The following is a 13,866-nucleotide window of genomic DNA, read 5'->3' on the forward strand; positions in this document are numbered from 1 at the left end:
TCTACCATCCTCATCATCATCACCGTCATCATGAGTGGCATCATCATCATCATCATCATCCTCTATCATCTTCATTATCATCATCACCATCATCATCGTCATCATCATCATCGTCGTCATCATTGTCACCATCATCGTCATCGTCATCGTCATCATCATCATCATCGTCATCATCTTCATTACCATGAGCGGCGTTGTTGTCATCATCATCCTCTACCATCCTCATCATCATCACCGTCATCATGAGTGGCGTCATCATCATCATCATCGTCCTCTATCATCTTCATTATCATCGTCACCATCATCATCGTCATCATCATCATCATCGTCATCATCTTCATTGCCATGAGCGGCATTGTTGTCATCATCATCTTCTACCATCCTCATCATCATCACCGTCATCATGAGTGGCGTCATCATCATCATCATCGTCCTCTATCATCTTCATTATCATCGTCACCATCATCATCGTCATCATCATCGTTGTCATCGTCATCATCGTCACCATCATTGTCATCATCATCATTTCCACGAGTGGCATTGTTGTCATCATCTTCTACCATCCTCATCATCATCACCGTCATCATGAGTGGCATCGTCATCATCATCATCGTTATCATCATCGTCATCATCGTCACCATCATCGTCATCGTCATCATCATCATCATCATTGCCATGAGCGGCGTTGTTGTCATCATCATCTTCTACCACCCTCATCATTGTCATCATCACCGTCATCATGAGTGGCATCATCATCATCATCATCACTGTCGTGATCATCATCATCATTGGCATCGTCATCAACATCGTCGTCGTCGTTGTCGTCATTGCCATGAGCAGCATCAACATCACCATCGTCATCGTCATTGACCATCACCATCATCAGCATCAGCATCAGCATCGTTGCCGTGAGCGGCGTCATGGTCGTTGTCATCTTCTGCCGTCATTGTTGCCATGAGTGGCATCATCATCATCATCGTCCTCTATCATCTTCATTATTGTCGTCACCATCGTCATCGTCATCATTGTCATCGTTGTCATCACTGCCGTGAGCAATATCAGCATCATCGTCGTCATTATTGTCATCACCACGAGCAGCGTCATCACCGTGAGCACCGTCATCATCATCATTGTCATCATGGTCATGAGTGGTATCATCATCATCATCACCATTGTCGTTCTCTGTCATCATCATCATCGTCATTGTCATCATCATCATCATCATCATCATCATCATTTCCATATGCAGCAGCAGCAGCGTCGTCATCTTCACCATCATCATCATCATCGTTCTCTATCATCACCATCATCATCATTGCCATGAGCAGCATCAACATCAACATCGTCGTCATCATCATCATCATCATCATCATCATTCTCTATTATGATCATCATCATCATTTCCATGAGCAGCAACAGCAGCATCGTCATCATCACCATCATCATCATCCTCATCATCGTCATCTTTCTCTATCATCACCATCATTGCCATGAGCAGATCAACATCATCATCATGGTCATGCGTGGTATCATCATCATCATCACCATTGTCATTCTCTGTCATCATCATCATCGTCATCATCATCATCCTCATCCTCGTCATCTTTCTCTATCATCACCATCATTGCCATGAGCAGATCAACATCATCATCATCACCATCCTCATCATTATGAATCTCATCATCGTCATCGCCGTGAGTGCCATCAACATCATCAAACTGAGCATCATCTTCTACCATTGCCAACGTCATCCTCATCCTCATCATCATCGTCATCATCACTGTGGGCACCATCATCATCTAGACGTCATCATCATCATCACCGTGAGCATCATCATCACCATCGTTATGAGCAGCATCAGCATCACCATCATCATCACCATCACCATCATCATCATCTGCCATCACCAGCACCACCATCATCATTACCATGAGCATCATCATCATCATCTACCATCACCAGCACCACCACCATCATCATCATCGTCACCATTGCCCTGAGCAGCACCAGCATCATCAACGAGCATCATCATCATCATTGTCATGAGCGTCATCACCAGCATCATTGTCACCATCATCATCACCGTGAGCATCATCGTCAACGTCGTTATGAGCAGCATCACCATCATCATCACCATCACCAGCACCACCATCATCACCATCATCATCATCTGCCATCACCAGCACCATCATCATCGTGACCATGAGCATCATCATCAATGAGCATCATCATCATCATCGTCATGAGCGTCATCACCAGCATCATTGTCACCATCATCATCACCGTGAGCATCATCGTCAACGTCGTTATGAGCAGCATCACCATCATCATCACCATCACCAGCACCACCATCATCACCATCATCATCATCTGCCATCACCAGCACCATCATCATCGTGACCATGAGCATCATCATCAACATCCTTATGAGCAGCATCACCATCATCATCATCATCATCTGCCATCAGCAGCACCATCATCATCATCACCAGCACCATCATCATCGTCACCATTGCCATGAGCATCATCATCATCTACCAGCACCACCATCATCATCATGGCCACCATTGCCATGAGCAGCACCAGCGTCATCAACATGAGCATCATCATCATCATTGTGAGCGTCATCATCATCATCGTGAGCGTCATCACCGGTATTGTCATCGTCATCACCGTGAGCATCATCGTCAACATCGTTATGAGCAGCATCACCATCATCATCATCATCATCATCTGCCATCACATCACCATCATCATCATCACCATCATCATCATCATCATCTACCATCGCCAACGTTATCATCATCACCATCATCATCATCATCTACCATCGCCAACATTATCATCGTCATCACCATCATCATCATCACCATCATCATCATCTACCATCACCAACGTTATCATCATCATCATCACCACCATCATCACCATCATCATCATCACCATCATCATCATCACCACTATTATCACCATCATCATCATCACCATGAGCAGCACCACCAGTTTGGGTTGATCTGGGACCTCCCCATCACCGCCATCACCCCTCACCTCCCACCACCACCAGTTTGGGACCACTTCTGGTGGGGTGGGGGTGGCAGGACCCTCTCTGAGCCGGGGGTCCCCGGTGTCCCCTCCCCCCCTCTCCCAGCCCAAGCCGACGCGGGGCCGGATGCGGATCCACTCCCTGGAGAACGTGGACAAGGCCCTGCAGTTCCTCAAGGAGCAACGCGTCCACCTGGAGAACGTCGGCTCCCACGACATCGTGGACGGCAACCACCGCCTGACCCTCGGCCTCATCTGGACCATCATCCTCCGCTTCCAGGTGCCACCAGGGTCCTGTCCGTGTCCGTCCCCCCCACTTTGTCCCCTCCGGCCACCCCTCGGTGTCCCCTGACCGTCCTCTCCCAGATCCAGGTGATCAAAATCAAGACCGAGGACAACCGGGAGACGCGCTCGGCCAAGGACGCGCTGCTGCTCTGGTGCCAGATGAAGACGGCGGGGTGAGGACCAGAGGTGGTGGCGTGGACCTCCCAGAAGGTCTGGTGACCCCTGGTGACCCCCTCGTGTCCCTCACAGCTACCCCGAGGTCAACATCCAGAACTTCACCACCAGCTGGAGGGACGGCCTGGCCTTCAACGCCCTCATCCACAGGCACCGGTCAGCGCCGGGGGGTGGACACTGGGGAGGACCTCCTGGATGTCAGGGTCACCTCTGAGGGTTTGGTGGGGGTCAAGGTGATCGTGTCCCTCCCCACCCCACCCCATCCAGGCCGGATCTCATCGACTTCCACAAGTTGACCAAGTCCAACGCCACCTACAACCTCCAGCAGGCCTTCAACACGGCCGAGCAGCACCTGGGGCTCAGCAAACTGCTGGACCCCGAAGGTACGGACGGGGTCCAGCTGTCCATCTGTCCATCCGTCCATCTGTCCATCATCTGTCCGGTCACAGGGCCTGGGGCATCTCCACCCATCCAGTTTTCCACCTCCAAGTGCTTTTTTGGGAGTCAGGGTTTTTTTGGGAAGGGTCAAGGTTGAGGGATCAGCCCCAGCGTTGGTGGGACCATCCCTGGTGGTCCTGGGGGTGGGGGTTTGGGGGGTGGCCTGACCCTCTGCCCCCCACCAGATGTCAACATGGAGGACCCCGATGAGAAGTCCATCATCACCTACGTGGTGTCCTTCTACCACTACTTCTCCAAGATGAAGGCGCTGGCGGTGGAGGGGAAGCGCATCGGGAAGGTGGGGCTTGACCCCTGTCCTGGGGGTCTCCATCCTTTGCTCCATGAGGTGTCCATCCCTCTGTCCAGCCCGTGGTCCATCCCATTGTCCATCCCATTGTCCATCCCCATCTCCATGGATGTCGTGTCCATCCCTTGGTCCATCCCTCCGTCCATCCCTTTGTCCATCCCCATCTCCATGGATGTTGTGTCCATCCCTTGGTCCATCCCTCCGTCCATCCCTCGGTCCATCCCTCTGTCCATCCCCATCTCCATGGATGTTGTGTCCATCCCTTGGTCCATCCCTCCGTCCATCCCATTGTCCGTCCCCATCTCCATGGATGTCGTGTCCATCCCTCCGTCCATCCCATTGTCCATCCCCATCTATCCCTGTGTCTATCCCATTGTCCATCCCATTGTCCATCCCATTGTCCATCCCCCTCTCCATGGATGTTGTGTCCATCCCTCCGTCCATCCCATTGTCCATCCCCATCTCCATGGATGTCGTGTCCACCCCTTTGTCCATCCCTCTGTCCATCCCATTGTCCACCCCCATCTCGTCCATCCCTGTGTCCATCCCATTGTCCATCCCCATCTCCATGGATGTTGTGTCCATCCCTCCGTCCATCCCATTGTCCATCCCCATCTCCATGGATGTCGTGTCCACCCCTTTGTCCATCCCTCGGTCCATCCCATTGTCCACCCCCATCTCCATGGATGTTGTGTCCATCCCATTGTCCATCCCCATCTCCATGGTTGTTGTGTCCATCCCTCCGTCCATCCCTTTGTCCATCCCTCTGTCCATCCCCATCTCCATGGATGTCGTGTCCACCCCTCTGTCCATCCCATTGTCCATCCCCATCTCCATGGATGTCATGTCCATCCCTCGGTCCATCCCTTTGTCCATCCCTTGGTCCATCCCTTTGTCCATCCCATTGTCCATCCCCATCTCCATGGATGTCCCATCCATTACTCCATCCACGTCCATCCCTTTGTCCATCCCTCCGTCCACCCCTTTGTCCACCCCCACCTCCATGGCCATCCCACCCCTCCTCCCTGGCCACCAGCCAGGCCACGACCACCCAAGTCCTCAGCCTGGCTGGACCCTGGTGACCCCTCCAGCCCCGTGGGACTCTCAGAGGGCTCCTGTAGGACCTCCCCAGGCCCTCCAACCCCACCCCAAAATCCCACCAGGTCCTCTTGGGGGGCTCCTGTAGGACCTCCCCAGGCCCTCCAACCCCACCCCAAAATCCCACCAGGTCCTGGACCAGGTGATGGAGATCGCGGCCATCACGGCGCGCTACGAGGCGCTGGCGGCCGAGCTGCTGGCCTGGATCCACCACACCATCACCATCATCACCAACCAGAAGTTCGCCAACTCCCTGACAGGCGTCCAGCAGCAGCTCCAGGCCTTCACCGCCTTCTGCACCCTGGAGAAACCCGTCAAGTGAGGACCTCCTGGGCTGGGGTGGGCTGGGACCTCACCATGCTGGTGGTGGGAATGGGGAGGTCCCAGTTCAGCCTGAACTGGTGGTGGTGGGACCTGAGGGGTGGTGGGGATGTCCCAGATCATGGTAGTGGTGGTGGTCATGGGGAGGTCTCTGTTCAACCTGAACTGCTGGTGGTGGTGGGGGTGTCCCAGCTCATGGTGGTGGTGGTGGTCATGGGGAGGTCCCAGTTCAGCCTGAACTGGTGGTGGTGGGACCTGAGGGGTGGTGGGGATGTCCCAGATCATGGTAGTGGTGGTGGTCATGGGGAGGTCTCTGTTCAACCACCAGCTCATGGTGATGGTCATGGGCAGGTCCCAGCTCATGGTGGTGGTGGTGGGACCTGGGGGGTGGTGGTGATGTCCCAGATCATGGAGAGGTCCCAGCTCACGGTGGTGGTCATGGAGAGGTCCCAGTTCAGCCTGAACTGGTGGTGGTGGGGCCCCGGGGGTGGTGGGGATGTCCCAGCTCATGGTGACGGTCATGGAGAGGTCCCAGCTCATGGTGGTGGTGGTGGGACCTGGGGGGTGGTGGTGATGTCCCAGATCATGGTGGTGGTGGTGGTCATGGGGAGGTCTCTGTTCAACCTGAACTGGTGGTGGTGGGACCCCGGGGGTGGTGGGGATGTCCCAGCTCATGGTGACGGTCATGGAGAGGTCCCAGCTCATGGTGGTGGTCATGGAGAGGTCCCAGTTCAACCTGAACTGGTGGTGGTGGGACCTGGGGGGTGGTGGTGATGTCCCAGCTTGTGGTGGTGGTGATGGTGGTCATGGAGAGGTCCCAGTTCAACCTGAACTGGTGGTGGTGGGACCTGGGGGGTGGTGCTGATGTCCCAGATCGTGGTGGTGGTGGTGGTGATGAGGAGGTCCCAGTTCAGCCTGAACTGGTGGTGGGGATGTCCCAGCTCATGGTGATGGTCATGGAGAGGTCCCAGCTCATGGTGGTGGTGGTGGGACCTGGGGGGTGGTGCTGATGTCCCAGATCGTGGTGGTGGTGGTGGTGATGAGGAGGTCCCAGTTCAGCCTGAACTGGTGGTGGGGATGTCCCAGCTCATGGTGATGGTCATGGAGAGGTCCCAGCTCATGGTGGTGGTGCTCATGGGGATGTCCCAGTTCAGCCTGAACTGGCAATGGGACATGAGGGTGGTGATGATGGTGGTGATGTCCCAGCTCATGGTGGTGGTGGTGGTGGGGATGTCCCAGCTCATGGTGGTGGTGGTGGGGAGGTCCCAGCTCATGGTGGTGGTCATGGGGAGGTCCCAGTTCAGCCCGAACTGGCAATGAGACATCAGGGTGGTGATGATGGTGGTGAGGTCCCAGCTCATCGTGGTGGTGATGGGCAGGTCCCAGTTGAGCCCAAACTGGTCATGGATGGTACCTGGAGGGTGGTGATGTCCCAACTCATTGTGGTGGTGGTGTTGAGGAGGTCCCAGTTGAGCCCAAACTGGTTTCAGTGGGACCTGGGGGACGATGGTGACATCCCAGTTCGTGGAGGTGGTGACAGGGGACCTCCCCACTGGTGCCACCCCGCAGGTTCCAGGAGAAGGGGAACCTCGAGGTGCTGCTCTTCACCATCCAGAGCAAACTCCGGGCCACCAACCGCAAGCTCTACGTGCCCAGCGAGGGCAAAAGCATCTCCGACATCAACAAGGTGAGGACGTGGCCATGGAATCCCACCACCCTTGGGGACACCCCGGTGGGGTTGGGGACACCAGTGACGAGCCCATGTCCTCACCCACCAGGCCTGGACCTGCCTGGAGAAGGCGGAGCATGAGCGGGAGGTGGCCTTGAGGAACGAGCTGATCCGGCAGGAGAAGCTGGAGTTGCTGGCCCAGCGCTTCGACCACAAGGCCATCATGAGGGAGACATGGCTCAACGAGAACCAGCGCCTCGTCTCGCAGGTGGGCTGGGCTGGGCTGGGAGGGTCGTGGGGGACCTTCAGCCTGGGGTGGAACAATCCCTGGGTGGGGTGGGGGTGAGGAGCACGGTGGTGGGTGGTGGGACCTCATCGGTGGTGGTGGGATCTCATTGGGTTCCTTGTTGACCATGGATGGAGTGGTGGGACCTCCTTGACCAGGGAAGGGAGGGTTGGATCTCATTGGGCTCCTTGTTGACCATGAAGGGCTGGTGGGATCTCCTTGACCAGGGATGGAGTGGTTGGACCTCATTGGGCTTCTCCTTGACCCGGGATGGAGCGGTGGGACCTCCTTGACCAGGGAAGGGGTGGTGGGATCTCCTTGACCAGGGAAGGGAGGGTTGGACCTCATTGGGGTCCTTGTTGACCATGAAGGGCTGGTGGGATCTCCTTGACCAGGGATGGAGTGGTTGGACCTCATTGGGCTTCTCCTTGACCAGGGATGGAGTTGTGGGACCTACTTGACCAGGGAAGGGCTGGTGGGATCTCCTTGACCAGGGAAGGAGTGGTTGGACCTCATTGGGCTTCTCCTTGACCAGGGATGGAGTGGTGGGACCTCCTTGACCAGGGAAGGGCTGGTGGGATCTCCTTGACCAGGGGAGGGGTGGTTGGACCTCATTGGGCTTCTCCTTGACCAGGAATGGAGTAGAGGGCTGTCCTTGACCAGGGAAGGGAGGGTTGGACCTCATTGGGGTCCTTGTTGACCGTGAAGGGCTGGTGGGATCTCCTTGACCAGGGATGGAGTGGTGGGACCTCCTTGACCAGGGAAGGGGTGGTTGGACCTCATTGGTCTCCTCGTTGACCAGGGATGGAGTGGTGGGACCTCCTTGACCAGGGAAGGGGGTGGTTGGACCTCATTGACCAGGGAAGGATGGTGGGACCTCACTGAGGTCTTCACTGAGGACCAGAGAGGAGTAGCTGGACCTCATTGGGCTCCTCCTTGACCACGGAGAGCTGGTGGGACCTCCTTGACCTCCTCCTTGACCACTGAGGACCCCACCCCACCCTGCGCCACCTCCTACCCCTTCAGGACAACTTCGGCTACGACCTGCCGGCGGTGGAGGCGGCCATGAAGAAACACGAGGCCATCGAGGCCGACATCTCCTCATACCAGGAGCGCATCCAGGTGGTGGTGGAGCTGGCCCTGGAGATGGAGTCCGAGGGCTACTACGACACGCGACGCATCGGCGCCCAGAAGGACAACATCCTGCGCCAGTGGGCGCTGCTGACCGAGCTGGTCCGCGCCCGCCGCGCCCGCCTCGAGCAGAACCTGGCTCTCCAGAAGATCTTCCAGGAGATGGTCTACATGATCGACTGGATGGAGGAGATGCAGGTAGAGACGGAGGAGATTCGGGGGTGGCGGCAAAATTTGGGCGGCGTCGGATGAGGCGGTGTCGTTCTTCTTCAGGTTCTTCTGGTCTCCAAGGATTTGGGGAAGCATCTGCTGGAGGTTGAGGACCTCCTGCAGAAGCACGGGCTGCTGGAGGCCGACATCTCCGCCCAGACCGAGCGCGTCCAGGCCCTCAACGCCGCCGCGCTGAAGTTCTCGGAGCTGGAGGGTAACGGGGGCCACCGGGGTGGGCGACGGGGAGAGGGAGATGCTTGGCCTTGGGAAGGGTCAACCAAGGTCTTGGTGGGCCATGGAAGGGTCAACCCAGGGTATTGGTGGAGAAGGGTCAGCCCAAGGTCTTGGTGGGCCATGGAAGAAAGGTCAACTCAAGGTGTTGGTGGGCCATGGAAGGGTCAACCAAGGTCTTGGTGGGCCATGGAAGAAAAGTCAACTCAAGGTGTTGGTGGACCATGGAAGGGTCAACCAAGGTCTTGGTGAAGGCTCAACCCAAGGCCTTGGTGGGCCATGGAAGAAAGGTCAACTCAAGGTGTTGGTGGGCCATGGAAGGGTCAGCCCAAGGTCTTGGTGAAGGGTCATCCCAAGGCTTTGGTGGGCCATGGAAGAAAGGTCCACCAAAGTCTTGATGGGCCATGGAAGGGTCAACCCAAGGTCTTGGTGGGCCATGGAAGAAAGGTCAACTCAAGGTCTCGGTGGGCCATGGAAAGGTTGACCCAAGGTTTTGGTGGATTATAGAAAGGTCAACCCAAGGTTGTGGTGGGCCATAGAAAGGTTGGCCCAAGGTCACGGTGGACCTCAGAAGGCTCAAACCAAGGTCTCGGTGAGCCATGAAAGGGTCAATCCAAAATCTTGATAGACCATGGAAAAAGGATCAACCCAAGGTCTTGGTGGGCCATGGAAGGGTCAACCCAAGGTCCTGGTGGGCCACCTCCAAGAATCCCCACAGAACCAATGAGCTTGAAAAACCCCTCTGAGGTCTTCGAGTCCAACCTACGACCGGACCCCTCCCTGTCCCCCAGAGTGCCACGTCCGGTCCTTCCTTGGACACCCCTGGGGCCGGTGGCCCCACCACTCCCTGGACACCCCGTCCCGACATCTGAAACTCCTTCTCTCGGTCCAGGCTACCAACCCTGCGACCCCCAGATCATCTGCAACCGCGTCAACCACGTCCAGACGTGCCTGGAGGAGCTGGAGGAGCTGGCGGCCAAGAGGCGGAAGGAGCTGGAGGATTCCCGCCAGCTCTGGACCTTCTTCCAGGAGATGGAGGAGGCCGAGGCTTGGATCCGCGAGAAGGAGAAGATCTTGGCCGCCAAGACCTGCGGCCGCGACCTCAGCAGCGTCATGACCTTGACCAACAAACACAAGACCATGTTGGGCGAGCTGGGCAACCGCCGGGCGCTGCTGCACCAAACCATGAAGAAAGGCGAGAAGATCTTGGCCAAGAAGTCCTTCAGCTCCGTGGGCATCCAGGAGAAGATGCGGGAAGTGTGCCTGCGGTGGAAGAAGCTGGAGGAGGTCACGGGGCTTCACCAGCAGCGCCTGGAGGACGCTCTGAACTTCTTCCAGTTCAGCGCCGAGACGGACGACCTGGTGGCCTGGCTGCAGGACATGTACCGCATCGTGTCCAGCGACGACTTCGGCCACGACGATTACTCCACCCAAGCCCTCCTCCGCAAGCACCGCGCGGTGGTGGAGGAGGTGGAGAAGCACCGGGCGTCCGTCTTGTCCCTCCGGAAGCAGTTGGCTCTCCTGGCACCCGACCACCGGCAAGGGGTGGACGTCCAGATCCGCGTGGTGGAGGTGGAGCAGCTCTACGGGGAGGTGGCCGAGGTGGCCGTGCTGAGGACGCAGTGGCTGCAGGACGCGCTGGCCGTCTACAGGATGTTCAGCGAGGTCCACGCCTGCGAGGTGTGGGTGGATGAGAAGGAGCAGTGGCTGGAGAAGATGGAGGTGCCTGAGGAGCTCGATGAGGTCGAGGTGGTCCAGCATAGGTGGGTGGAGGTGGGGTGGGATGGGACAGGGCCGGACCTTGGGGTCCATCGTGCCGTGATGGACCTGCCCGTGTCCATCTGCTCAGGTTCGAGAGCCTGGACCAGGAGATGAACAGCGTCATGGGGCGGATCCTGGACGTCAACCAGGTGGTGCAGCAGCTGGTGGACGGTGGCCACCCCAGCTCGGACGAGGTCCGGTCCTGCCAGGACCACCTCAACAGCCGGTATGGGTGCGGGGGGGGAACCCAAGGTGGACCTTGACCTTCTTGAGGTCTTCTTGGTAGGGGGTGGCTTGCAGCCCCCCAACCCTGTGGTTGTCCAGTGGTGGGAGGTCCCCATGGGTTGCAGCTCTCCAGGACAATGACCCAAGCCCATCCTGGGGGTCTCAAGGTGGACCTTGACCTTCTTGGGGTCTCCTTGGTGGGGGTGGCTTGGAGACCCCCAACCTGTGGTTGTCCAGTGGTGGGAGGTCCCCATGGGTTCCACCTCTCCGGGACAATGACCCAAGCCCATCCTGAGGGTCCCAAGGTGGACTTTGACCTTCTTGGGGCCTCCTGGATCAGATGAACTTTGTTTGGGGGCTGCCTGGAGACCCCCAACTTGTGGTTCTCCACTGGTGGGACGTCCCCATGGAGTCCAGATCTCCAGGCCAACATTCCCAGCCCATCCCAAGGCTTGGTGCTGATCCTGGTGGGCTCCATCCCAGCTCAGGGCAGGTCTCACCCCGCTCCTGTCCCCGTCCCCAGCTGGAACCGGGTGGTGGAGCTGGTGGAGAACAAGAAGGGCCAGCTCAGCTCCGTGCTGAAGATCCAGAACTTCCTCCTGGAGTGCAGCGAGATGAAGGCGCAGGTGCGGGAGAAGAGGAAAGCCATCGAGGCCACCCAGTCCGGTGGCAGCGACCTGGGCGGGGTCCTGGCCCTGCAGCGCCGCCTGTCCACCATGGAGGCCGCCCTGGTGGTCCTGGAGCCGCGGCTGGTGGAGCTCCAGCAGGAGGGAGAGGCTTTGGCCGCCGCCCACCCCGGCCGCGCCCTGGAGATCCTGCTGCCCTTCGAGGAGATCAGCGAGGAGTGGGACAACCTCAAGAGGGCCCTCCAAGGGTGTGAGGACACCTTGACCATCGCCGGACGCCTCCAGCAGTTCATCCAGGACCTGGACAACTTCTTGGGGTGGTTGGTGAAGACCCAAGCGGCCGTGGGCTCCGAGGAGGTCCCCGACAGCTTGGCCGAGGCCGAGAGGCTGCTGAACGTCCACGTGGCCCTCAAGGAGGAGATCAATGGCTACGAGGAGGACTACGCCAAGATCCAGGCGGCCAGCGAGCTGCTGGCCGTGGAGGAGATGGAGGTGCCCTACCTGTCCCTCCAGCAGTGGCTGCAGAAGCTGGACGCGGGCTGGGGGAAGCTCCTGCAGAGCTGGGAGATGAGGAGGGAGGTCCTGGTGCAGTCCCACGTCTTCCACCTCTTCCTCCGGGACGTCCAGCAGTGCCAGAACAGCCTCTACAACCAGGTCTGGGAGGAGGCGGTGGGTGGTGGGAATGGGTGGGAGAAGGTCTGGAGTGATGGAGATGGTGGATGGGTGATGGAGATGATGGGTGGGAGAAGGTCCTGGTTGATGAGGGTGGGCGGGAGAAGATCTTGGATGACGGAGATAATGGATGGGTGATGGAGATGATGGATGGGTGATGGAGATGATGGGTGGGAGAAGGTCCTGGTTGATGAGGGTGGGCGGGAGAAGATCTTGGATGACGGAGATAATGGATGGGTGATGGAGATGATGGATGGGTGATGGAGATGATGGGTGGGAGAAGGTCCTGGTTGATGAGGGTGGGCGGGAGAAGATCTTGGATGACGGAGATAATGGATGGGTGATGGAGATGATGGATGGGTGATGGAGATGATGGGTGGGAGAAGGTCCTGGTTGATGAGGTTGGGCGGGAGAAGATCTTGGATGACGGAGATAATGGATGGGTGATGGAGATGATGGATGGGTGATGGAGATGATGGGTGGGAGAAGGTCTTGGTTGATAGCGATGAGTGGTAGCAGGTCTTGGGTGGTGGCAATGGTTTGTAGAAGGTCTTGGGTGATGAGGTTGAGTAGGAAAAGGTCTTGGATGATGGGTTTGGGTGGGAGAAGATCTTGGATGATGGAGATGATGGATGGGTGATAGCCATGATGGGTGGGAGAAGATCTGGAGTGATGGAGATGGTGGATGGGTGATGTAGATGATGGGTGGGAGAAGGTCCTGGTTGATGAGGTTGGGTGGGAGAAGGTCTTGGATGATGGAGATGAGTGGTAGCAGGTCTTGGGTGGTGGCAATGGTTTGTAGAAGGTCTTGGGTGATGAGGTTGAGTAGGAAAAGGTCTTGGATGATGGGTTTGGGTGGGAGAAGGTCTTGGATGATGGAGATGGTGGATGGGTGATGGAGATGATGGGTGGGAGAAGGTCTTGAGTGATGGAGATGATGGATGGGTGATGGAGATGATGGGTGGGAGAAGGTCCTGGTTGATGAGGTTGGGTGGGAGAAGATCTTGGATGATGGACATGATGGATGGGAGAAGGTCCTGGTTGATGGAGGTGGGTGGGACGAGGTCTGGAGTGATGGAGATGATGGGTGGGAGAAGGTCCTGGTTGACAGAGATGGGTGGGAGAAGATCTTGGATGATGGAGTTGATGGATGGGAGAAGGTCCTGGTTGATCGAGGTGGGTGGGAGAAGGTCTTGGATGATGGAGATGATGGGTGGGAGAAGGTCCTGGCTGATAGCGATGAGTGGAAGCAGGTCTTGGGTGGTGGCAATGGTTTGTAGAAGGTCTTGGGTGATGGATTTGGGTGGGAGCAGCTCCTGGTGGATCTCCCGTGGCGTTGGGGTGACCACACCAAGGGCAGCGTAGAGGTCACCACCCCCACCAACACCCC

The 13,866-nt window shown here is 57.2% G+C and overlaps 2 protein-coding genes across 2 annotated transcripts in view; one reads left to right on the plus strand and one right to left on the minus strand.

The window, feature by feature from the left end:
* Window positions 1-13,866, plus strand: part of LOC103620067 (spectrin beta chain, non-erythrocytic 4-like) — a gene marked incomplete at its 3' end in the record, with an annotated part of 48,903 nt that overhangs the window by 568 nt on the left and 34,469 nt on the right. The window contains exons 2-14 of the mRNA XM_017740746.1: window positions 3,149-3,322; window positions 3,409-3,500; window positions 3,577-3,657; window positions 3,769-3,884; window positions 4,125-4,237; window positions 5,475-5,662; window positions 7,235-7,352; window positions 7,444-7,602; window positions 8,647-8,949; window positions 9,025-9,175; window positions 10,085-10,955; window positions 11,042-11,179; window positions 11,702-12,473. Coding sequence (XP_017596235.1) covers window positions 3,149-3,322; window positions 3,409-3,500; window positions 3,577-3,657; window positions 3,769-3,884; window positions 4,125-4,237; window positions 5,475-5,662; window positions 7,235-7,352; window positions 7,444-7,602; window positions 8,647-8,949; window positions 9,025-9,175; window positions 10,085-10,955; window positions 11,042-11,179; window positions 11,702-12,473 — 3,276 coding nt within the window. The remainder of the gene's footprint in view (window positions 1-3,148; window positions 3,323-3,408; window positions 3,501-3,576; window positions 3,658-3,768; window positions 3,885-4,124; window positions 4,238-5,474; window positions 5,663-7,234; window positions 7,353-7,443; window positions 7,603-8,646; window positions 8,950-9,024; window positions 9,176-10,084; window positions 10,956-11,041; window positions 11,180-11,701; window positions 12,474-13,866) is intronic.
* LOC108448301 (trigger factor-like) lies at window positions 968-1,514 on the minus strand. The gene is made up of 2 exons (XM_017740747.1): window positions 1,438-1,514; window positions 968-1,201 (listed from the first exon to the last, which is right to left on the minus strand). Exons 1-2 carry the CDS (start codon window positions 1,462-1,464, stop codon window positions 974-976), a joined length of 255 nt encoding a protein of 84 aa, XP_017596236.1. The 5' UTR covers window positions 1,465-1,514; the 3' UTR covers window positions 968-973.

The sequence above is a fragment of the Corvus brachyrhynchos genome, unplaced genomic scaffold (assembly GCF_000691975.1).
Source record: "Corvus brachyrhynchos isolate BGI_N302 unplaced genomic scaffold, ASM69197v1 scaffold678, whole genome shotgun sequence".
In the NCBI taxonomy this organism is placed as follows: Eukaryota; Metazoa; Chordata; class Aves; order Passeriformes; family Corvidae; genus Corvus; species Corvus brachyrhynchos.

What these genes read in the sequence shown, in the direction of transcription:
- LOC108448301 (XM_017740747.1), bottom strand. Translation starts at nt 1,464, where the DNA reads ATGACGATGATGAGGATGATGATGATG. An exon ending in TGATGAGGATGATGATGATG is followed by an intron (nt 1,202 to 1,437) that starts GTGATGATGACG and finishes ATGATGACAATG; the next exon opens with ACGATGATGATGATGACAGA.